The sequence below is a fragment of the Diadema setosum genome, chromosome 5, assembly GCF_964275005.1.
Source record: "Diadema setosum chromosome 5, eeDiaSeto1, whole genome shotgun sequence".
In the NCBI taxonomy this organism is placed as follows: Eukaryota; Metazoa; Echinodermata; class Echinoidea; order Diadematoida; family Diadematidae; genus Diadema; species Diadema setosum.
Genome location: NC_092689.1, coordinates 18940480 through 18965276, shown reverse-complemented (window position 1 = coordinate 18965276; position 24797 = coordinate 18940480). Strand labels below are relative to the sequence as shown.

Below are 24797 nucleotides of genomic sequence, written 5' to 3'. Positions count from 1 at the left end.
GACAAAGTAATTGCCTGGCAGTATTCACCTTTAATGCAGAGGCACATATTCAGTTCTCTTGATAGGACAAGAGACATTTTACCACATGCTGGTCTGAAGCCTTCGAACAGACCCTCCTCATCTAAAAACAGTGAAAAAACTTAAGATTATCTTCAGAAATGGATGGGGGGGGGGGTAAAGAAAAGGCAGCAGGAATGTACAGAAGGACACAAATGATACTTGTCTCCTGCCTGGTAGAAGGGCCCTAAGACAGTCAGTCCGCAGCACCCGATAATTCGCTCGTATTTATTCAACTCGTATGCAAGCCCGCTTTAGGCTTGCATACGTAATGAGCTGCGTAAGGGGATTTTGTCCTTGGGATTTCGGCTACAAAAATACACCTTATGTTCACAAATTTGGTATCAAATTCAAGGAAAATATGTAAACTATCGTCACATGTTACTCAAATTATTGTAAATGAAAAATATCATAGCGTAATTTGAGCTTGAAAAATGATGAAAAAAGTAATTCGTGCAGTACACTTTCAAGACGTCAAAAAAATACCAAATTCACCTTGCGTCTCAATGAAAATGCTTTATTTGGTAGTCCATCTCCTAATCTTTGTATCCATGTAAATATCTTGACAATTTGTTGCTTAATCCGGTCAGGAACCAGTAAAATATACATCGATGTCAGTGCTGATCAGCTTGAAACCGTGCAATCTCAAGAGTAAGCTCTCTCATTGGACAGCGCCTGCACTCAGCGCTTGCATTACGTCATTACGCTGCTACAATAACGGTTTCATGCCACTTGCGGTTTCTTGGCACGCGTGTAGTTCAAGCGCTGAACGCACGCACTGTCCAATGAGAGAGCTCTTTCGCACCACTGTACACTTTGTGCGGAGCATACTTCTGGCTTAGGAGTGAATTTTACAGACATTTCAAAACGGAAAAAGTAGTATAAATCATGCTTGCGTCTCCTTGACTCCAATATATGATGAGTATCTAAGTTTCCTCTCTACGAAAAAGCCAAAATCAGAAACAACAGTTTCTTAATCCGGTCAGGAACCAAAAAAGAACTTTAGATGACAAAATCTTCCGTGAAAAGCAGGTAAAATTTACGCAAATTCAACTGATTATATAGTAATGATAAGATCCGATGTTATAGGCAAATTTAGTATCAAAACAAAGATCAAAGTCTGGAAAACAATTTACCGTGACTTGTAGCCATGACGAATGTATGTACAAGTCGCTACACTGTGAAAACCATAGCCCTATCAAAGTCTCGCAAAATCTCGCACGACGAGACACCTTTCGAACGCAAAGATCGTCAACGAGAGTGCTGAATAAATCTTGCCGGATCGGCTCATTAGCATACGTGCTGCGGACTGACTGAAGACTTGTGCGCTCAAAAAATTGAAAAAGAGAATGATAATTACATCATACAAAAGAGCTTCCAAGAATACGTCACAAACCGAAATCAAATTTTAACAGTTGGAATGTCAAGCTCTTGCTCTTCTGCCAGAGAGGCGGCAATATAGATTTAAGCCAGTCTCGGTGGTGCAAGGCTTTCTTTGGAGTGAGTTCCAGCAACCTTCTCAATAAGTCTTCAACTTTGAGCTGCTTGTATACGTCACACTGAACCTCTCATCCAGGTAGGCAACACTCTCAATGGGTGGGTACTTGTTGGACTTGTCGATGCACTCGATGATGACCCCGTTGTCAGGGTGGCCAAAGAAGGCGATGGACTGACGCTCCTTCTGCAGCTGAATCTGCTCAACCGGAAGCATCACACGATGTTTCTGTTATCAAAATAATGGGCCGAAAAACAACAAACAATTGGAATCAAAATCCTCCAATGCCGAGCGTCAGTGGTTCTCTTTCTTAACCCGTTGAAGACGAGTCCCGAGAATATTTGGGCAGGTGTCTATAGAAAATGCGTGCTATAGCAAAATCAGTCCGTCCTCAACGGGATAATCTAACTCTTCCATTAAAGGGATCGTATAGTTTTGGTTGAGACCTAATTTCAGGTTTCTAACATTTTTTGGTAAAATAATGAGAAACCACTCATGAAATATGAAAGAGCATGCAATTCTATGAGGAATTCAACGTTTATTTGATGAAAACTGGTTTTGAAATGGCTGAGATATCCAAGAAAGAGCAATTCTGATTAAGTGTGGGACCCACACTTTATTATGATCGCTTTGTTTTACTTTGTTTTTGTCAAATAAACTTTGAATTCCTCTTAAAATTCTAAAATGGTATGTTCTGTACTATATCCTAATTGTTTTCTTGGTATCTCACAAAAAGTTAAAAGTCCAATTCTCATCTCCACTAATACTGTACCATCCCTTCAACCAAAATTTGTGTAGTTTGATGCTGTATCTATTCACGCTAATCTCAGAGGTACTGTTTACCTTTGGGAGCAGTGATTTAAAAAATGTTCGAGATATCACATTCCATATTTGTTGGTCGGTTGTATGAAAACCCATCTACCATATAAAAATTTCACAAATAAAGCCTAACATATATGGAGATATCACTATTTTTCTCAATAAAAGACTACTGTAGATGGCTTAACAATACATTGATTATACCAATTCAAATTTTCACATTGGTTGTTTCTATCCCTAACTCACATTTTAGAACTATTTTGATGCACTAAAGCTGGGTTTTTATTTCATCTGAAAAAGGCAAATAATGCCTTTAAGCATTCACAGCTTGTGTTTCATAAAGTAGCATTAAAAAAAATAGCTTTAATTTTAGCCCTATTTCTATGATGTGCCATTGTTTACTTTGGCTGCAGAACTATCAACAGCATCTGAATTGCTACATTCAATTCTAAACTAAACCTGACATTGGCAGTACAGTTTAGAAGATCAAAGGTAATAGCCCTATCTTTATAATTAGCAAATTTTGTATTTTTTTAAAAAGATCATTTTGAATCAGTTTTCACGGCAATAAACAGCTATGACATCTCACTTTGGTACTTGAGTGGTAAACAGGAACCAGCTTTACTAACATCCTACATGACAGGATAGGCTTGCAAAAGACACTCTCTCACTCACAGAGGCTATGAGCTTGTCCGATGTCCATCTCTGCATCAGATCTCCAATGTTGACGACAACAGTGCCCTCTTTTGGATCAGCAGGGATCCACTTGTCATGGATGTTCCTCACCTTTAAAAGCACAGCATGGTGATATGAAACATTGTTGAATCCATGCACATTATCTTCCTTTCTAGTAAATGTCAACATTGAAAGCATGATCATATCTCTGTTTAAAAAATACCATGTTATTTCTTCAACAAAATATTATTTGATGATTTGCTTTCATTTTCATTTTATTTGAAACTTCTCTTTTCAGTTACCTTTAATTGTAGATGTGATACGTCTGACTCACAGATATTTGTGTGACCAACACAAATAGGCCACAACAAAAACAAAATAACAAAACAAACCAAACCTACAGCTTCTTAATTTCTTCATGGTAACACACTCTATTGCATGCACATATGGGGTAAAAACATACTGCATCAGCTACATTGGACATAGTGAAAATCGCAAGCTGCATTGTTGAAGTCATATCTTTCTCTTTTCAATCAGTAAACTTTTGATTAGAACTGATAACACCTAGCCAGTCAAACCATAATGAGAGTTTCGCTAACTCAGTATCGAATAGAGCAGTGGTTCTGGTTTAACAAAAAAAAAAAAAAAAAAGGTCACATGTTAATATGACAGCTCCAACTTTATAGCTGTACAGTGTAAAGTCTAGGTCACATCATTACAGTGTTTCTATCAACTACTGCAGAAATCTATCATTGCATGTTATATGTTGGATATAGTATAGTTTCATAAATTAGAAAAATATAATTATCTCAATACCTTGTCAATATACTAGTAAAAACAAAGCAAAATACTGACAGTTTACAACTGTGTTAAAACATGCACTCCTACTCTCTTCAATACTTCTTAACAACAAGGCAATCGCCAAATTGTGTCTCGCCCATTTGCGTACAAGAAATTAATATCTTTTATAACTCCCAGAAGTTAATTGACCTGCTTATGACCTTTGACCTTGTGGTGACCTTCACCACCCTAAGGGACATTTACCATCCAAGTTTGGTCACAAACGGACAAAGGGATCAAAAGTAATGAGCCATAATCAAAACGCGCCATAAAAACTTAACATTGGGCCCTAAAAATTTCTTGACCCCTTTCTATGACCTTTGACCTTGTGATGACCTTTAACTCCCAAGGGACATCTACCGTCCAAGTTTGGTCACAAACGGGCATAGGGATCAAAAGTTAGGAGCCACAATCAAAACGCGCTCTAAAAACATAACATTGGGCCCTAAAAGTTTGTTGACCCCTGTCTGTGACCTTTGACCTTGTGACGACCTTCACCTCCCCAAGGGACATCTTCCATCCAAGTTTGGTCACAAACGGACAAAGGGATCAAAAGTTGTGAGCCATAAACGAAATGCGCCCTAAAAACTTAACATTGGGCCCTAAAAGTTCGTTGACCCCTGTCTGTAACCTTTGACCTTGTGGCTACCTTTAACTTCCCAAGAGACATCTACCATCACCCAAGTTTGATTGCCATTGTAGCAACATGTGCTGAGTTACGTGTGATAAGAGAGTCTTGCAAGTAAACTTTAACGTATGACCTCAAATGACCTTTGACCTTATCATGTGACCTCTTACGGCACCATAACATGAAGGTACCCCCAGTGCATCCATCACCCAAGTTTGATTGCCATTGCAGCAACATGTGTCGAGTTACGTGTGATAAGAGAGTCTTGCAAGTAAACTTTAACGTATGACCTCAAATGACCTTTGACCTTATCCTGTGACCTCCAATGGCACCATGACATGAAGGTACCCCCAGTGCATCTATGACCCAAGTTAGGTTGTAATCCAAGCAACTTATGTGAAGTTATTTGTCAAAAGAGAGTCTTGCAGGTAAACTTTAACGTAGAAAAGAGTCTTGCACATACTCTTTAATATATGACCTCAAATGACCTTTGACATCATCACATGACTCTGACAACACCATAACATGAAGATACCCCTAGTGCTTCTATCACCCAAGTGGCTACCATTGCTGTAACAGTTGCCAAGTTATGCATCATAAGAGAGTCTTGCAGGTAAACTTTAACATTTGTGACGGACGACGGACGACGGATGGACGACGGACGGACGACGGACGACGGACGGACGACAGACGGACGACGGACGACGGACGGACGACGGACGGACGCCATTTGGATCCCTTTGTCTTGCCTTCACCTCCGGTGGGCGAGACAAAAACAAAGAGTCTCAAAGGCTATAAAACTTGTATCTATACTTGAAGCCATTAAAGGTAGGGGATACCTTTTTACAGACCTCCCAAAATGCAGCAAAACATTAAATATGAACCTCAGGGGACTTGTTTAGGCCACTGCTGGGAAATTTGGAAGTCAACAGTTATCTACAATTTGAATAATGCACAAAACTCAACTACTCTGTAGTTCTGTGTGTCAGCCACACTTAAGCCTTTTTGTTGCAGTCTTCTGTATTTTTTATCTATAAACACAAATCTAAAAGTATATGAGCTGATGTAATAACATATAGAGTGTGTGGCAAGAATGTATATAGAAATGTTTGTAAGTTTTGATGAACTTTCTTCACAAAATATACATGATGGACACACATGCAGTGCATGGGTCTGCAAAGGTTGCCTAGTAATGTACTGGAATATACGGTGAGCCCCGAAAAAAAATTCAATTCAAAATCTAACGGTCAATAAAAATGTACTAAATGTTACCTTCCACTTTCAATACTTTATGGGAGTTTCTAAAATGATACTCTCTTCAACATACCACTGTATTTATACAACTCTTCATTTAAGGCATGCAAATGGGATTCCCTACCTTTAACAAATCATGAAATTGTCTATTGGAAATGATTGTCACATGCAGTTTTGGTCTTGCATTGTGCATCCTGGCTTTTCTACATGATCTCAAAAGAGCAACAGGCCTACAAACCTCCAAGCCTGCCTGGGTGTCCTGGAATAGAAGAGTGATGCCGCCGTAGTCGGAGTGCTCTCCGCATCGCACCTGGTCTTTCTTGACCTCTACGTTGGTCAAGGGCGGATAGTAGAGCGTGCGCAGTGTGGCCGTACTCTTAGCAGTTCCCATGAGTTTATGCCGTTCGGTGAGGTAATGGCGATCCTTTTTTCACGGAAAGAACACGCACATAGCGGTAATTGTAGATGATTTCCCTCCTCTTTTGGACTATATCTTTAATGAAACGAGCGGGAAAGGTACACAGCTGTATAGCTTTGGCATACTATATTCACATTTATGTCCCAAAATTTGTCCCTCCTTTAACAGTTCTGCAAATCAGACACTTTATGGGGGGGGGGGGCAGAGGTGTCAATATGTGTAAAAACACATGAGTAGAAGCCCAACAGCAAGGGATGTCACAGGCAGGCAGTAAGACTGTCAACTACAAAACTCATATCCTGCTCATTATTCTAAAATACATCACAGGTCATGATAATTATTATCTCAAAGAAGATCAAATTTTGTTAAGCTTTTCCATGCCAAGCTGCATTGGATGAGGGTTTAGATGCAAACTGTTTATTTCAGTTTGAGACCTCCCCCCCCCCCCCCAAAAAAAAAAAGTCATGGGGATAACGACTTCTACCTTTAATTGGATCTCTCTGCCTGCTAAGAGGCGGCTAAAAAAGTAGATCATGGTTGCGAGTAGACTACGTGTCTATACACCTTAAGTAACCTTGGATAGATGTGTAACCTCTCACGTGTGTTTGCTTTTTTGTCTTTTTTACTGAGGTGAGAAAATCCTTTCCGATTTTTATCAACATATAAACACAGAGAGCTTCATGACTGTCCAAAGACAAGGACTAAAAGTTTCATTGAAGCAGCAGACCTTTTACAATATGTACACTTTGGCATTAAGGGGAAAGGGGTGACAATATAAAGAAAATATAAAGAAAATTCCACAAAAATTTACTTTTCTAGCATAATGAAAGAGCACTTGACTAACCACTTTCAGAAAGCAGGGGAAATAATTGCTACCCTTCACATATATGTCTGTTGATGGAATGTGTCATTTTAATGAAAAATGAATTTTTGTGGAATTCCCTTTATATTTTCTTCATATTGTAATCCACACATACATCATAACCTCTAGTAGTCTCCTCATCCAGCGGTTCCCACACCAAAACTTTAAAAATTCATAACTTTAGCATTGATTGTCCAATTTCCTCAAACTTTCATTGATGTGTTCTACTAATGTTGCTACTTTCACTCAATCCACATTGCTCTTTGGGTTTGGGTTCCCTTTAATGAAAGCAGGTGGAAACATGGACCCTGTCCAAGAAATGGCTTACCAGTCCAAGCCCCAAGGCCATGACTTCAAGAATCCTTTGGTGCAGGGGAATCACGGCCTCAAACAGGTCTGTGATGGCACGACGGAACTCAGGCACCTCCTTGTCCGGGAACATCTATGAAAACAAAAACTTAAAGGAGATAAACATGTCTGCCTTGACCGTTAATGGGGTTTGCTTGCTAATGGGCAAACTGGCTGGCATAGTTTCCTGGTACATGTCCAGCACGTCTCTGTTGACGAGTATAGATTGTGATAATCTATACTCATCAACGGGGAGGAGGCACCATTGACCCATGACCCCCTGCCCCATCCCACAATGCATCCCCCCACCCCACCCCCCACCCCCCCCCCCACTTTACAAGTAAAACATGTTCTGCAGGCCCTGCTGGCTGTATCTAGATCTATGGAGGTGAACCCTGCATCAAAAAAAAAAATCTTCCAAGAGGCACCAAAAAAGATAACATATCTTTTGCATCAAAATGTTTTCATTTGAAATTCAAAGCTTGACAACCCCAACTTAAGTACATGCAGCAGACAGAAGGTTTGCCCATACAAAAAAAAAAAAAAAAAAAATGAAAATGCAGACTTTGTACTGTACTCCTCACTCAGGATTATAAATCATGCCCACAATAGTGTAAGACACCGTTGCCACCTCTGGTGAAAACGGCAGCTCAAGTGTCTTGCTCAATGTTTAGTGGTGACTATTTCCTGGTGCATGGGTAACAGATGGGCATGCTAGTTTTTTTCCAAATAGAATTCCATGAAATCTATCTGGAAGAGAGTGGTCACGATTTATGCTCAGCAAAAAGGAATACATGATAAATCAGATTTATATACTCGATTCTGAATATGATAAGACACCCTTTAAAGCTAAAACATTTTCCAGGCGTACCAGAACTATGTTTTGGCTTTAACTAGTTTCAGAGGAGTAAAGTTAATTTAAACCCTGGGACCAAGAAATATTCTACTGACTTCTTAACAGCAGAGTACATACATATGACGGTGTCATTATCTCAAATGTTGAGTTTCAATAACTTTTTGCCTTTGAGACATTGTTATTGATCATATTAGAGTCACTATCATAACATACTTGGTTTGAGCAAAGTGGGGGTCAAGTCAGGTGCTAGTCCATCCAAAAGAAAGAAAGAAAGAAAGAGTATGTCTACACTTCTGTAACTACGATGTACTCAAGTCTAGAATGGATAACAAAAAAAGAAACCAAAAACAACCAAACAAAATCAGTTGGAGGGAATAATCAGTAAACACACCAGCAGGATTTAAAAAGCATGAACTTTTGACACTGCTACGTAGTTTATGAGACTCACGCTGTAGGAGGGGCAACAGGGAATTGCTGCCACCTTATAAGAGTCGTTATCTGAAAGCATTCATCTCCTATAAGACTCTGACCTGTACATGGCAGTCATAAAAAGTGTTTGTGAAGACGTTTCCCAGAGTTTGTGACCTTATTGCTCTGTGAAGTCGATTGTTCTTTCATTTGCAATACCAGTACAATATCATCATGAGATCTAGTCTTGTTGTTTCTCAATTGTTTAAAACAACAGGCAAGAATTACAAATATATGCACTTACAAACACACACACACACACACACAGAGAGAGACTGAACCCATTAATAACCGTTGTATTAACTTCTTGAGACTCATTTTCCTTGAAGATCAGAAAATGTGTCACATTCATGTTGTACAAAACAACTGGGTCCTGTTGCATAAAAGTTGAAATCAAGTATAAGTCACTAAATACACAATGCTGATTGGCTAATGACTGAATTAAATTTTACTTTCTGACTTCTGTTTGATCCCATCTTTTTATGCAACAAGACCATGGAGAAGTTTAAAGATGCTTTCATCTCACCACATAACACAATGCAAGTCTACATGTGAATATGTAACCCCCAAATTCTTTATAAAGTCACCAGAAACTAATTTTGTAACATATACAGATTTAAGAAAATGCACTTGTAAGTTTTGATGTTGTAAAATATAAATGAGATTAGGCATTTAGATATGAAAACAAAGTGCACATCTCAAAACATCGTAGGAGGATGGTTATCAAAATAAAACAATCCGATATCAGAGCACTTTTAGATCCCTAGGCAGAAGGTATTCAAGATATCTAATTTAGGGCTTTTGAACAAAAGAAGAGTTATTTCAAACAGATTTCCTGTCTAATTAAAGAAAGATGGCTATGCCTATATGGGTTATAAGTGGATGAACTAAAACATCATAATCACCATACTTTCATCACAGTAAGTATCAACAGAAATATGTACCATGTATAAAAAAAGAATACTAAAATTGATACAAGCTGGCTTTTACCTTATTGAATGCTGAGGGGGCATAGTTGAACCCTTCTTTCAGATCTTTGAATGGCCTGTCTGGATTCAAACTGGTAGAGTAGAAAACAAAACAAACAAATTTGGAGTTTAAAATTGCCTGCCAGAAATCATACATTGGTGAAACAGACTGTACACTTAGGACCAAATTCTTTGACCACAGAAGTCCCAACTCCATCCCCTCTGAAATTCCCCAGCATATCCACATCAAATATCAAGGCCACTATGTGGATCTGGATAAGTTGGAAGTTCTGGGCCATGTTTTATGAAGAGTTATAATTGATTATACAGGTATAGTTGATTTCTATCAGAAGTCTATGGCAGCCTGCGTGGTAAGGAAATTTATAATCGATTATATCTTTTGATAAAGCAGGGCCTTGGACTGGAAATCTCGATACCTCAAAATGGGAGCTACGGAAGCCATTTAAATCAGGGCCTATATCACCCTTCTCAACAAAGATGAGGGGCATTACAAACTTCTGAAAGTCTATGAACCTCCTATCTACCGCCAAATGATCAAGGTTTACATGGGTCAGTCTGCTGATGAAGGCTGTAGCATTGACAGCTGAAAATTCTGGGGGTACATTGAAAATAGTGTGCATTGAGAATGAGATCAAAGGTTTATTACCAATTTTCCCAATGGAAATGAGCTTAGAACTACTCTACAACTACTGCACTTTTCTTGCAAGGCCGACAAACTGCATTATCATCTATGTTAAAAGGTGTTTCTTCTCAGTTCTTAGCTCAAAGCAGAAGCCGAACACATGAAAGTCTCACCCTTCCCTCTCCATTTGAAAGTAGCCATGATTCTCATCATCAGGCTTGGCATATTGGAGCTTCTCGTTGACGGTCAAGTCAAAGAATTTTTTGGAGTAGCTGAAGGCATCCTTGATCTGATTGGTAGAGATGGAAGACAAAGATGTGGTGACTGTTCATTGTGGAATATTAACACCAGTCACAGATTAATTCCTTCTGTACAGGGCCACAGTGACAGTAATCATATTCTACTTTTCTTGAGTAAAAAAATAAAAATAAAAAGCACAGCAACAGTGTGACTCAACAGCATACATTAAGCTTGCACTCTCTTTGGCAGATGTCTGGAAACTACTGTATATGTGACCCTGCACCACAAAACCAACAAAAAGACACCGGAATGGATTTTTAGTAAAGGGCAGATTCTGAAAGAGCAGACTTTCAGCTTTAAAATGATGTATAACTCAATTCTATTGGACTCTCCTAATCTATGTAAATGTGACCCACTACGACAAAAGGATCCTAAAGTCGCTGACGGCTGATTCGAGAAAATCGAGTTTGGAGTCACGTCATCAAAATTGGTCAAAACAACGGATTTCTGTTTTTGACATAATTTTGTAGTTCAATGTTTTGAAAAAAAAAATTGCCTTTTCAGGAAATATGGAGAACTCAAGACTGACCTGACCTGACTGAGTTGTTACTCACTGATAACACGTTTTATGGAAACAGGACCCAGGTTGACCTATTTTACCTATTTCGAGTCCTCACATGAAATCAGGGCATGTGACTTTTTGTTGGATTTGTGATGCACAGTCACATATGTTACGTGCACCACAAAACGAACAAAAAAGTCGCATCCCTTGATTTCAGCTTAGACTCTAAACAAGAGCCCGCGGGTCTAGCGCTCACCTGAGTATCGCAAGTTCACCTTTCACACAGTCACTAATTCACAGCTCTACTAAAATTTGACCAGGCATTCTCAAGTAGAAGATGAAAATGTACAATAAGGGCCCAAATTTTTTAAGATTCCTTAATTTGGGGATTGGGGCCCCCTGGGGCCCTCTGGTGGGGCATGGTGCCCATTTTGATAAATTGAGATACTGACCCCCTAGGGATGCTACCTTCCAAGTTTGACGAAAATCCATCATGAGGTTTTCAGGAAGAAGATGAAAATGTACAATTCAGGCCCCCATTTGGACCTTCCCCCCCCCCCCCCCCCCCCCCCCCCCCCCGCCCCCAAGAGGGGCACCCCTGCATCTGTATGAACAAACTACAGTCATTAATGTACTCACTCATAGTATTATCTTAGCTCTATAACTTCTGATTCTAGAGAAGATTTTTAAAGATTCCTTCATTTTGGGGGGTTTGGGCCCCCCTGGGGCCCCTGGGTGGGGCATGGTGCCCATTTTAACAAATTGAGATCCTAACGCCCTAGAGATGCTACCTGCCAAGTTTGGTGAAAATTGGTTATGGGGTTCTCAAGAAGAAGATGAAAATGTACAATTTAGGCCCCATTAGGACCCCTCCCCACCCCCCTCCCCTGGGTCCCAAGGGGGGCACCCCTGATTCTGCCATGAACAAACTTGAAACTACAGTCATCAATGTACTAACTCATAGTATTAACTTAGCTCTATCACTTCTGGTTCTTGAGAAGAAGATTTTTACAGATTCCTTAGTTTTGGGGGTTTGGGCCCCCCTGGGGGCCCCCTGGGTGGGGCATGGTGCCCATTTTAACAAATTGAATTCCTAACCCCCTAGGGATGCTACCTGCCAAGTTTGATGAAAATCGGTCTTGGGGTTTTCAAGAAGAAGATGAAAATGTAAAAAGTTTACGCACGACGGACGACGGACGACGCACGACGGACGACGCACGACGCACGACGCACGCAGGACGAAGGGCGATCGCAATAGCTCACTTGAGCCTTTGGCTCAGGTGAGCTAAAAAGGTGAAACGGGTCAACCATGTCAATATTAAGTTTTTCATATTTTCTGAAAGAGCTGCCATTCTTCTACATTATTATTAAGTTTGGGATCATGAAATGAATGGGAAAGTGCATTTCAGTAGTTTTTCTACAACCTTTTTTGTAGAGTCGTGAGATCAGGTATGTCTTAGAGGCCCCTTTTCATTTCTTGTTAATCCTTTAACTCTTCACTTTCGTGTCTGATAACTTTTGAAGGGAAAACGCTACTGCTTTGAAAGTTGGCATTAATCATGGGCAGAATGTATTAACAGAGCATGCTCAATTTCAACTTAATCCAATAATCTCTTCATTGTTGTTGCTCCAGTGGTTTACATCCTGTTTTTTGTCCCATTCATCCCACAGCTCGCACGGCTTGGCAAAGACTAAGCGCTTGAATAGACAGATAGAACCTTTACTGCAGAGCCCTTTTTCTCCGTTCACACTTTTCCAGAGTGTGTGCTTCATTCCAATATTTACATCGGTTAAGAGAGTCCATTTTTGGTTGAGAGATAAATTTAGGTTTCTAAATTTTTTTCGTGAGATAATAAAATATATAAAACATATATATGAAAGAGAATGTAATTCCAAGAGGGATTCAATGTTTATTTGATGAAAATTGGTTTTGAAATGGTTGAGATATCCAAAACAAAGCAATCATAATAAAAAGACCTGTGGGACCCACCTTTAATTTGGATCGCTTTATTTTACTTTGTGTTTGGATGTCTCAGCCATTCAAAAGCTGATTTTCATCTAAAAACTTTGAATTCCTCTTTGAATGGTATGCTCTGTATTATTTTATAAGTGATCTCTTGGTATCTCGCAAAACGTTATAAGCCCAATCCTCACCTCCACCAATACTACATGTATACCATCCCTTAACTATAGTTGTAATTGCCTGGGCACATACATGTAGAGCTAACACACAATCTATTCAAATGTAATGATGCCAACAGCCTTATTAGTGATTTTGACAGAAAAGACAGAATTTGAAAATCTAATAATGTGCACCTCCCCATCTCCCATATTGGTCAAAGTGTCTATTAAATCATAAAATTGTACATGGCCTTTGCCTTGCCACTGTTTATTACACTGGCTATCCACACCTTGTGCCTTCAACCTGGTTTCTTCTTTGATTTTGTCTAAGGCTTTTTTCACACAATTCATTTCATTCTCATTTCATTTATTTCCAAATTCCCGTTAGAATACAAAGAACAATGGTGAGAACATATTACAATGGCTTACAATATACACCAAAAAAAAAAAAAAAGAACAGAAAAGAAAAGAGATACTACAAATCGAGAAAGAGAGAGAGAGAAAAAAAATGGAACTCTGTAAGAGAATAATATGGAGCAGCCAGCAGAGGTCATTGGCCTTTCTACGGCTGGGCTTCCATTTGAGATTTTATACGGATATACATTTCAAGATACATTTTAAAAGAGAAAACAACTATTGTTTACCAATTATATTAGCTGCAACTGCAGAGGGGATTGCTTTGGAAAATGAACTACTTTTGCTACGTCATACTGTAAGTTTTATATTCCAGACAAAAACAAAGTTACCTTCTGCTTAGAAATTCCAAAATTCTTCAGATACATGAATCCAATCGTCGTTAGGGCAGTGTGGACATTGTCCACGAGCTGCTGGATCCGCTCTGCGTCAGGAGAGTCCCGCTCCAGACTGTAGGCCGAAAAGTCAATCACCGGCACGGAATCCACCATTTTCAGTCCCTCAGTACGTTTTGTTTCTGCCTGGTGTATCACAAGATGGAAGTAAGACAAGAGTTAAAGGCCAAATCTGTGTGTCATGCATTTGCATTAGTCATTGCAATGCTGTTTACCTTTCTTTTTCCTCATATCAATTCAGGTCAATTTGCTGGTGAGCTTGTCAAGTATTTAACTGTATTTACAGACAAAGTTTCTCACGATAACTCCCAACAAACAACAACAAAAACTGGCTGACAGATGTCCATGAATCATCCAGTAGGATTTAACCCGGAAACCTTTGAACAGCCTCTCAATAATGTTATATTGCACTGCTATTCAACTTGACAATAGTTTGGTACTTGAAACGATGACTTACTTGTCCGGATTTTGTGCTTGAAAATGCAATAGAACAAATTTCACATGCTCACAATGAGATCTTTAGGAAGTTTTACAGTCAGTGACTGCTTACAGAAAAAAACAAGAGACCCGGGGGTCATGCGCTCACCTGAGTATCGCAAGTTCACCTTCCATGCATTCTCGCAGACTCTTACCTGAGAACATTGGAAACTTATGGTGGGGGTAGCTTGGAGAGTAGGGGCATGGTGTCCATTTACATATTCCATCACACTGTTAAAAAATACCTACCAAGTACACTGTACTTTATAGAATGTTGGATTATGCAGCTTGGGGGGGGGGGGGAAGACTTAAAGCCCTATCACTTTTGATTAGAACTAGAGAAAAACATCATTGAATATTCATTAATTTAGGAGGTTTGGAGGGAAAGCATGGAGCCCATTCATTGAAATCTTATCCCCATGGGAATGCTACTTGCCAAGTTTGGTGAAAACCCATTATGTTGTTTTCAGCAAGATAAAAATTTAGGCATGCATTTGGACCCCCCCCCCCCCCAATCCCATCAAGCTTCCTTGGGTCCCAGGGAGGGTGGAAAGGGGGGGGGGGGCACCCCTGATTTTCCCATGAACAAACTTGAAACAACAATCATCAATATACTGTATCAACTTAGCTCAATCACTTCTGGTTCCATCCCGCAGAGAAAATCTGTAAAGATTCCTTACAGGAGGGGGGGGGGGGGACCCCTGGGGCCCAAAGGTGGGACATGGTGCCCATTTGATGGAATTGAGATTCTATCCCACTAGGGATGCTACCTGCCAAGTTTGGTGAAAATTTGTGATAGGGATTTCAAGAAAAAGATGAAAATTTACAATTTCGGTCCAAATCTAGGCCCCCTGGGGCCCCCCAGGTGGGGCATGGTGCCCATTTGATGGAATTGAGATTCTATCCCCCTAGGGATGCTACTTGACATGTTTGGTGAAAATTTGTGACAGGGTTTTCAAGAAAAAGATGAAAATTTACAATTTCAGTCCAAATTTAGGCCCCCTGGGGCCCCCAGGTGGGGCATGGTGCCCATTTGATGGGAATGAGATTCTTTCCCCCTTGGGATGCTACCTGCCAACTTTGGTGAAAATTCATAATGGCACTTTTAAGAAAAAGATGAAAATGTACAATTTGGGCCCCATTAGGACCCTTCCCCACCCTCCTCCCCTGGGTCCAAAGGGGGGGCACCCCTGATTCCGCCATGAACAAACTTGAAACTACAGTCATCAATGTACCAATTCATAGTATTAGCTTAGCTCTATCACTTCTGGTTCCAGAGAAGAAGATTTTTTAAGATTCCTTCATTTTGGGGGGTTTGGGCCCCTCTGGGGGCCCCCCAGGTGGGGTATGGTACCCACTTGAACAAATTGAGATCCTATCCCCCTAGGGATGCTACCTGCCAAGTTTGGTGAAAATTGGTCAAGGGGTTCTCAAGAAGAAGATGAAAATGTAAAAACTTTACGCACGACGCACGACGGGCGCCGGACGAAGAGCGATCGCAATAGCTCACTTAGGTGAGCTAACAACCCAAGAACTATTCAAGTAATTTATTTTAAAAAAAAAATAAAAATCACAAGAGAAATCAAATGAAATTTCCAGAGTGGCAAAACATTAACAAAACAATTCTTGGTCATTCAAAATGCCCCAAAACTTTGATGTTAGTCAGGTATGGCTAGAACTTTAATTTCTTTGATAGTCTTTCTTTTTAAAAATAACAACTCTATGTTTGTTCTGTGGATGATAAATCAAACCCCCCCCCAAAAAAAAAAAAAAAAAAAAAAAAACACTAATCAGAAGACCAGGGAGAATATAAAACAAGGTCACAATGTGCAATAAGCTCAGGATCGATGGTTTGTATATCACTCATACAGTAGCTGGCACTATTGCAGGTAAATGTCACAATTGCACAACTCTGTTATGTATGCAGTTATTTCTACTGTCTAAAGGACCTATTTCACTGGAAGAAATGTCTCTGTGACTGCCATGACTGATCAGTTGCCGCAACTAATGCAACTCAAAAGAACAAAAAATGGCTTGTGCTTTCACCAAGAAGTGCCACTCCAGGCTGACACCCGAGATGTTTCCAAATAAAGTAACAAGTTATTCATCCAGAAGTTGCTACTACTGTATATGGGACGTCGCTGCTATATCTCTGCGATGTCTTCTCAGTTGAGGAGACGTCTTTGCGACATCTCTTTGTCATTGCCGCTAGGTTGCCATGGGTCTCCGCAAAATTATGGAGACGTCGCAGACAAAATCAGTTTCTGCGACATGGCCTCAACTACATGTACGAAGACATTGTGGAGACGTCTCCGAGACAACATAGAGACTAGGAAAGTCTCTCAAACAGTTGAACATGTTTGATTCTCTTGCGACTCCCTGGAGACCAGGCTAGTTTCCAGGAGACGTCATACAGACATCTCCGCACCATCGAGACTCAAGTTTTCACCAGGTCACCACCTAGTCTCCAAACAAATAAGACACTCACTCAAGACTTCTGTGACAAATTTTGCTCTCTTTTTTAACAGTGAGAGTTTCTTTTGACTGATAATGAAACTACATCACTTGGCATTACAGTCACCTAATGCTGGATGAATTCTACAAGAGATCACTGATCCAGTTACAAGTCACAACAGGAGTGAACAGTCTACTTTTCTTGAACACTTCATGAAAAATACAGTGAGATTTTTTCATGCTTTCATGTGTGCACTTTAACACACATAGTGTATCTTACGTAGTTTGCCTAAACAGAGCAGTCATAATTTTAATGTAATCATGACAATGCCATTTAGAAGTCACATCAGTGTTGCCAAATCACCGAGCATGAGGCTCATGCATTTTACCAAATCCTCACAGTCACACTTTCAGGCTCTCACACTGATATACTGTAAAAGTGGATATTTTCGCGCGACTAATTTTTCGCTCTTGGCCGGGTAAGAAGAGTTTCGCATGTTTTCAATTCCACGGAATCAAGACGTCAACTACTGGACCATACATGTATGGCACACAAAAATATTCGCGTGGGTTTATTTTTGCGCTAGCTTCAGGCCACATCAGGGGGTATGAGATGTAACGTCAGATTTAAAAATCATATCACACTGACGATATCATAATTATAATAATAATACACTGTGCCTGCCAAGTTTATAGAAAATCTGACCATTAGTTTTCAATTAAATGAAGATCAAAATGTGAAAACTGGTACCATAGGCTATCCTGGGTTTTAGGGGTCTAAATTATTTTGGGCTGCTAACTTCAGCACAGGCATAGATACGGACTATGGAAAGCCAAAATAATTTAGACCCCTACGCCTAAAACCCAGGATAGCCTATTGATAATTTGGTGCCTGCCCCAACACCCAAGGGGGTCATCCCTGGATCTGCCATAAAGAAACTTGAAATTGAAACTGCACCCAAAGATTGCCTGACTGTACTACATTTGGACAGCCCAGGCTACAGCATATATACTAGATTATCTAGCTCTACTAACATATACAATTAATCTAGGATTTTAAATCTAACTTTAATAGGCCTATATATAACATTTTTTATGGTACCGGTACCGGTAGGCCTAGACATCTATATGATATAAAATATTTATGACTACGCTGCAGAAGCCCGCCTCCTGATCCTCAAAGACTGGTACTATAATGCATAACGAATCGATCATCTAACTGCGAAGAACGAGTCAAGTTCGGTGCTGTAGCACCGCTGGTAAGCCAAGGCACTCGGCTCAGCCACACGTCACGGGGAGGTTGTTGGGATTGGCAGCCAGCAACTGTGGTTAATAACGTGACCGTACTGCTGTAACGTACACAACGGCATGGTAAACATGTGGGTCTACCCAAGGAGGTATACTCATACCTCCTTGGTCTACCCTGCTACACGGTGTCGGTACGTGGTCGGTACCCAGCGCCCAGGGCAGGGCTACAAAAAATACAGGATCCCGCTGAAGATTTCAGGTCTCATTTCGGCATTACGTGAATTTGTCATGAAAGTGTTTCGCAATAAATGTAATAAGGACTCACCAGTATTTTCACAGAAGTATGCGACTGGGTCTGTGCCAGTGTGGACTCTGAGCTTCATCGGGTACAACTACAACAAACCCCGTACTGTCTGGCCAAGGAGCTATACACGTACTACAGCCACTTTGTCTGGCATCTCCAGCTCGGCAGGTACAAGTAGGCATAAAGCTATACGGCGATGAAACGTAAACAAATCCACAAGCGGGGCACGGGAGGCTACGGCGAACCGCGTGGGTGGGGGGGGGGGGGGTAGCCTTTTGTCAAGGCCCTCTCGCTGTAATGGGCGAGCGAAGCGAGCCCAGCCGAGCGCGCCAGCGCGAGGGCCTTTTGAGATCTGCTTCACACATTATTATTCATGACACGTGAACACTTCTGAATACTCATTTTAATGGCTTCCGGTCAACCAATGGAATGGCGCGCTCCCCGCATCCTCAGCCTTGGTGGTCATGCCTGTTCGCATGCATCACTGACCACCCGAGGAGGTCTGCCACGGAACTCTTAGCCTTTAAACAAGGCGACTCGCTCTGCGTGCCCCCGTATAGCGCGTTTACCCCACAAACCTGTTGGCCGGCAAGTGGAGCGAGCCACTCGCCGGCCAACAGGTTTGTGGGGGTAAACGCGCTACACGGGGGCACGCAGAGCGAGTCGCCTTGTTTAAAGGCTACGGAACTCTACACACTCTGTGTGTAGAGTTCTGTGAGGTCTGCGGCAGCGGCGTGCATTCGCTCTATTCAAATCGGGTTCGAGCAGACAGACACGCTGATTGGACCCCGACTTTTGCTCCCGAAATCGGGGAGCAAAAGTCGGTAATTCAAAGGGCTAACAAAAGGATGCGAAGCAGATCTCAAAAGGCCCTCGCGCAACCCCACTCAGCCGGGCTCTCTTCACCATACAGCGAGAGGGCCTTGACAAAAGGCTAGGGGGGGGGGGGGAAGCTGCCGCTTTTGGCTGTCTTTACCAAAAAAAAAAATAATAATAATAAATAAATAAATAAATAAATAAATGAATAAATAAATAAAATAAATAAGATAATCGGGGGAAATCGTGGTTTATGCTCATTATACGTCTTCAATGTTTGCTGCAAAGACTAGGGAGGTGGATGACAGGTGGGAAGTTTATTGTCTTATTAACATGCAGCTCAAGTTGGTACTATATTATGCTCGGTCGCTTCGCTCCCTCACCGAGGATCTCACACCGTCACATGATGTGCCCCCATCTAGAGTTTGCGCCCAAAACCAAGTGTTCCGGCGCGCTTGGCCCTAATATTGATACAATCAGATAATGTTGATGGTCGCATGGTGTTGAAGCAAAATCTCTTCATGGATGAAATGGATGTATAAAGGTTCTATAGTTTTGATTTAGATGGGACTTTAAGTTTCCCACTTCTTTGTGAGATAATGAGAACTCTTTTATGTTAAAGACGATACACAATTCTATAAGAGGAATTCATAGTCAAAAAGGATTTTCGGGGGGGGGGGGGGTTCAGAATGAGAAAAAGTTGACAACTTGCAGGTTTAATCAGCTGACAAGAAAAAAAAGGCTCCCCGTGTATTTTTTTTTTTTCGTTTCTCCTGCCACTTAAGGTTTCATCGGCTGAGCGACAAGCAACTGGGGGTTCCGCGACTCATTTTTTTCTTTCTATTTCTTTTTTTTTTTCTTTTTTTTTTTTACTGCTGGCAAACGGGGGGGGGGGGGGTTCAGGTGGTTCCGCGGATCCCCGGGGCAAAGATGTCCTATTATAACTGAAAGTGGGAAACGCCTATCCTAGGAACTCTTTGTTTTACTTCATTCTCGGGTCCCCCGGTTTCAGCCATTCCCAAACCAATTTTCACCAAATCTTGAATACATCTAAGAATCGTTTGCTTCTTGATATTTGATAAGTGGTTTCTAACTATCTCGAAAAAAAAAAAGAGAGAAGAAGTTAAAATCCGAATCCCTATCTCAATCAAAACTGCAGAGTAGGCATCGCGGGTAAACTCTCGAGTAAATTGCCGGTGCTATCATTATGACTTTCCAGCAGATCACCCGCAATAGTGACATTTAATGATCTATAGTCTCATACCCACGGCGGTACAAATGGGAGAGAGTGAGAGAGAAGGGGGGGGGATAAGAGAGAGAGGAAAACCCAAAGAAAATATAGAGTTGAAGGTATATTATGTGCATGATAGGGATAAAGGAAATCTTCGTATCATATTTTCTGTATTCAACGTCTGAAACGTGTTAATGACGTGATAATTGCATTTTTCCATATTGCATTTTTTAAATTCTTTTCTTTTATATATGAAAGTATAATTCTGTATTCTTAGGGAAGAGTGTAACTAACGTTGAAGTTGAAAACCTGTAAGACATTAATCCAATCATTACAGCGCAGTCGACGACTTATAACTTTATCAGTGACATTTTCGTTAACAGCGCCATCTTTGTGCTCGTATTTTACATTCCATGTACGAGAAGATAGTTACAGGGATCGTATAATTTTGGTTGAGACCTAATTTCAGGTTTCTAAATTTTTTTTTTTGTGTGTGTGTGTGTGTGAGATAATGAGAAACCTAATATGAAAGAACATGTAATTCTATGAGAAATTCAACAATTATTTGATGAAAATTGGTTTTTAAATGGCTGAGATATCCAAAACAGAGTGATTCTAATAAAGTGTGGGACCCACCTTTTATTACGATGGCTTTGTTTCACTTTGTTTTTGGATGTTTTCGTCATTCCAAACCCGATTTTCATCAAATAAACTTTGAATTCCCCTAAAAAAAAAATGGTATGCTCTGTACTATTTCATAAATGTTTTCTTGGTATCTCGCAAAAAGTTAAAAGCCCAATTCTCATCCCCACCAATATTATAATCATCCCTTTAATTTGTTACTGCCTGCAAGCCTCTCAATCAATGCTCCTTTGCAACTGTGGAAAGATTTGTATTCTTCGGTATTTAGATCCCATGAGTTGCCATGTTCACATTTAACAATAGGGCCTATTATATTGATATTGCTGCAAGCTAGCCTTGCCTCATCAAGAAAATTTTCTTTCAGTCTCTGCTATACTTACATAAGGGGATCATATAGTTTTGGTTGAGACTTAACTTCAGGTTTTTATAATTTTTCGGTGAGATATAGTGAGAAACCTCTTATGAAATATGAAAAAGCATGTAATTCCAAGAGGGATTCAATGTTTCTTTGATGAAAATTGGTTTTGAAATTGCCAAGATATCCAAAACAGAGCGATCCTAATAAAGTGTGGGACCAACATTTTTATCACGATCGTTTTGTTTTACCTTGTTTTTGGATGTTTCAGCTATTCCAAACCTGATTTTTATCAAATGAACTTTGAATTCTTCTTAAAATGGTATGCTCTGTATTATTTCATAAGTGTTTTCTTGGTTTCTCACAAAAAAAAAAAGTTAAAGCCCAATTTTCATCTCCACCAATATTGTACCATCCCTTTAAAAGATGTATTTTTTTTTCTGACAATGAGAATACAATAACAATTCTGTCAATCTTCCAGGGACAATCACAATGGACACACTCGATTTTGATGATCCTGAATCAACGTCACGTCAAATTATGAATTCGTCAAGGCATATCAATAGTAGCCTATTCAAACATTCGTCCACTTGTCCGGAGGCGTTTTTTTTTAAAGACGGCACAGATTGGGACATGGCGCGTGTTAAACCTATGGGAAAAACGTTGGGTTAGGGTTTTTGGTTATGGTTATGGTTAGGGTTAGGGTTAGGGTTGGGGTTAGGGTTAGGGTTAGGGTTAGGGTTTGATGGTTAGGATTAGGATTAGGGTTAGGTTTAGGGATAGGGTCCCCGATAGATTTTTAGTTTCCCCAATCTGTGCCGTCTAAAAAAAACACGCGTCCCGGAGAGCCAGCTGGCAGGGGTGGGGGGGGGGGGGGGGCAGCTGTTGACCATCGACCCTAAAATACGTACCGAAACAAACGCGCAGGACTATGCGCGCATGCGCATGCCTACTCACTGTTTGCGCGCGCTTCAAAACATTTCTTTGCATTTTTGTTCTATCCAGAACCTATCAGTTTATCATCAGCGCAGTTCGTGATACGAATGGCATTGACATTGTAAAAGAGACGCATTTCGGAATAAATTCATTTCATTTGGAAACTGCAAATCTAAATATTTGCAAACCCAATTCTAATTATCTTTGTGAATATACCATGTCCGATGAAGCCGTCAAAATTGAAGCAGCGATTACAGCGGCTTCTGGGAATGGAGCATCGGTCACCGACGATGCACTGTCGGCCAGTGTGGCAGAAGACCCGTTGGAAATACCAGCCCTTGGAGACAGCACTCTAGATCTATCTGAACTCACTGCAGCTGGGGACCAACTCAAGGCAGCTCAAGATATTCCTACAATCGCAGATATCGCTGTTACTAAGAAAGTCCCAGACCTATCGGATGCGCTTGAAATCGGATCTGAATGTGTCATTCGGTCGAGCGATATATTTTCATGGCTTGCCGCCAGTGACCAAAGGACGAACCCGAAAAGTTTGACGCTGGTAAGTCACAAAGAGGAAGTGATGTTTGGAAGTGATGTTCATCAAAGTAATGATAATAATAAAGTGATAATAATTCATAAGATGGTCATAACAGGTTTTAGGGGCTTTGTTACTAACTCTAGACTCTATGTAAACCAATACGCTTTGATTTGGTATGATGATGATGATGATGATGATGATGATGATGATGATGATGATGATGATAATGGGTGGTGGTGGTGGTGGTGATGATGATGATGATGATTATTATTATTATCATTATTATCATTATAATTATCATTATTAGACGGCCAGACAGTTGATGAAGAAAGTGAAAATGTCGACTATGCTGACAACGATGACAATGTCATGGGAAACTGCGGAGGGGATACAGGCCCCGGGGACTACGTTTGTGAGGATCCGTCGAAATTGGTGGTAGTCGGGCAGCGTGTGAGACTTCATACTCCACCCCGCGATGTCACCGCCATAAGTACTGACGCCTCAGAGACTTGTTCATTTCTTGTTGACAAAAAAGGTATGACAGCTGAATTCAGTGTTCGAAACCATTATCATTTATTCATTCTTTTTTTTTTCTTTTTTTTTTTGTCCTCAACATCAATCCTCAGGTAGGGGCCTATAATGAAAATGTGAAAGGATACACATAATGTAAGATGCACATAGACTGTTCGATAATGGCTAAAATTATTATCGTTGTGATTTTTGTCTTTAGCAATTAACGTTTACTTAGTTACTATCACCATGCAGCGTCATCATTACTTTGGAATATATCAGTAAACAGAAGGGCGACGGGGGAAAACGCTTCTTTTTCAAGAGGCAGTTCATCCTGTTACTGTTAACATGCTGTGAATATTGCTAATTGGTGTTGCTAATGGCATCGCAGTCGCAACAGTCGAAAACACTATGATCACGTCAGCAAGCATTGCAAGGAGACTAAAAGTGATACAACCAGCAACTGGATTATAATACAGATATCAAATGCTGAACTGATGATTAAATCTTTCGAAGTGCCGCGTACTGCGTGATATGCAATAGACAGATCTACACTGCTCGCTTGGTTGTGTTTTTAGAAATTGAAGAGATGGCTGCAAACAAGACTGACAGTGACGACTCTCTCACAAGCGACCAAGAGGCGGCGTCTGTCGGCGAGATCTCGACACCTCCTCCTTTGAATTCGAAGAAGAGTGGATCGAGGCGTCCGACCCTCAGTCCGGTGGTCGAGGAATGCGACGTGCGCGAGTATCTGCAAAACTGGTCCGTGGGTATCGAAGACGATCAGGACAACGACGTCGACTGCGGGGCCGGAGATGCGACAAACATGGTCGATATCGCCTTGGGTGACAGCGAGAATGATTATGCCACTGAGCTCTCCAAGGCATTGTCGTCAGCAGCTCTGGACGCAGCCCTTGAAGAACTCGATTATGGTATGCGTCTCGGTGTTGCTGTATCTTTAATAGTATACCTCTCGCATCGCTCTTGATTGTACATGTCTAGCTAGATTTATTCTGACGTTAATCATGTTTATGATAATACTCTACAAGATGATAGATAATGTACCTTGGTGAAAGTTGCCTTAGAAAAATGATGTCACACATAAATGGATCATGCAATACTGAAATTGGAATAATCATCATCATAATGTGGGTCGCAGCACGTGAGTCAAACAAAACCGCTTATTGGGAAATACTAAAATGGAAATAATATCACTGACTATC

The 24797-nt window shown here is 40.7% G+C and overlaps 2 protein-coding genes across 2 annotated transcripts in view; one reads left to right on the top strand and one right to left on the bottom strand.

The window, feature by feature from the left end:
- Positions 1-1379: 1379 nt before the first annotated feature.
- LOC140229173 (uncharacterized) lies at positions 1380-18641 on the bottom strand. Its single transcript, XM_072309439.1, has 8 exons — positions 18568-18641; positions 14001-14189; positions 10505-10620; positions 9711-9780; positions 7377-7490; positions 6007-6192; positions 3047-3157; positions 1380-1780 (listed from the first exon to the last, which is right to left on the bottom strand). The coding sequence occupies exons 2-8, from the start codon at positions 14157-14159 to the stop codon at positions 1577-1579; spliced, it is 960 nt and encodes a 319-aa protein (XP_072165540.1). The 5' UTR covers positions 14160-14189; positions 18568-18641; the 3' UTR covers positions 1380-1576.
- A 3964-nt stretch (positions 18642-22605) lies between these two features.
- The window catches only part of LOC140229172 (uncharacterized), a 10835-nt gene continuing 8643 nt past the window's right edge, over positions 22606-24797 (top strand). Inside the window, exons 1-3 of the mRNA XM_072309438.1 lie at positions 22606-23085; positions 23372-23599; positions 24153-24506. Of these exons, the coding sequence (XP_072165539.1) occupies positions 23434-23599; positions 24153-24506 (520 nt within the window). The 5' untranslated portion in view covers positions 22606-23085; positions 23372-23433. The remainder of the gene's footprint in view (positions 23086-23371; positions 23600-24152; positions 24507-24797) is intronic.

What these genes read in the sequence shown, in the direction of transcription:
- LOC140229173 (XM_072309439.1), bottom strand. Translation starts at nt 14,159, where the DNA reads ATGGTGGATTCCGTGCCGGTGATTGACTTTTCGGCCTACAGTCTGGAG. An exon ending in TTTCAAATGGAGAGGGAAGG is followed by an intron (nt 9,781 to 10,504) that starts GTGAGACTTTCA and finishes CTACTCTACCAG; the next exon opens with TTTGAATCCAGACAGGCCAT. An exon ending in ACACCCAGGCAGGCTTGGAG is followed by an intron (nt 3,158 to 6,006) that starts GTTTGTAGGCCT and finishes GTGCTTTTAAAG; the next exon opens with GTGAGGAACATCCATGACAA.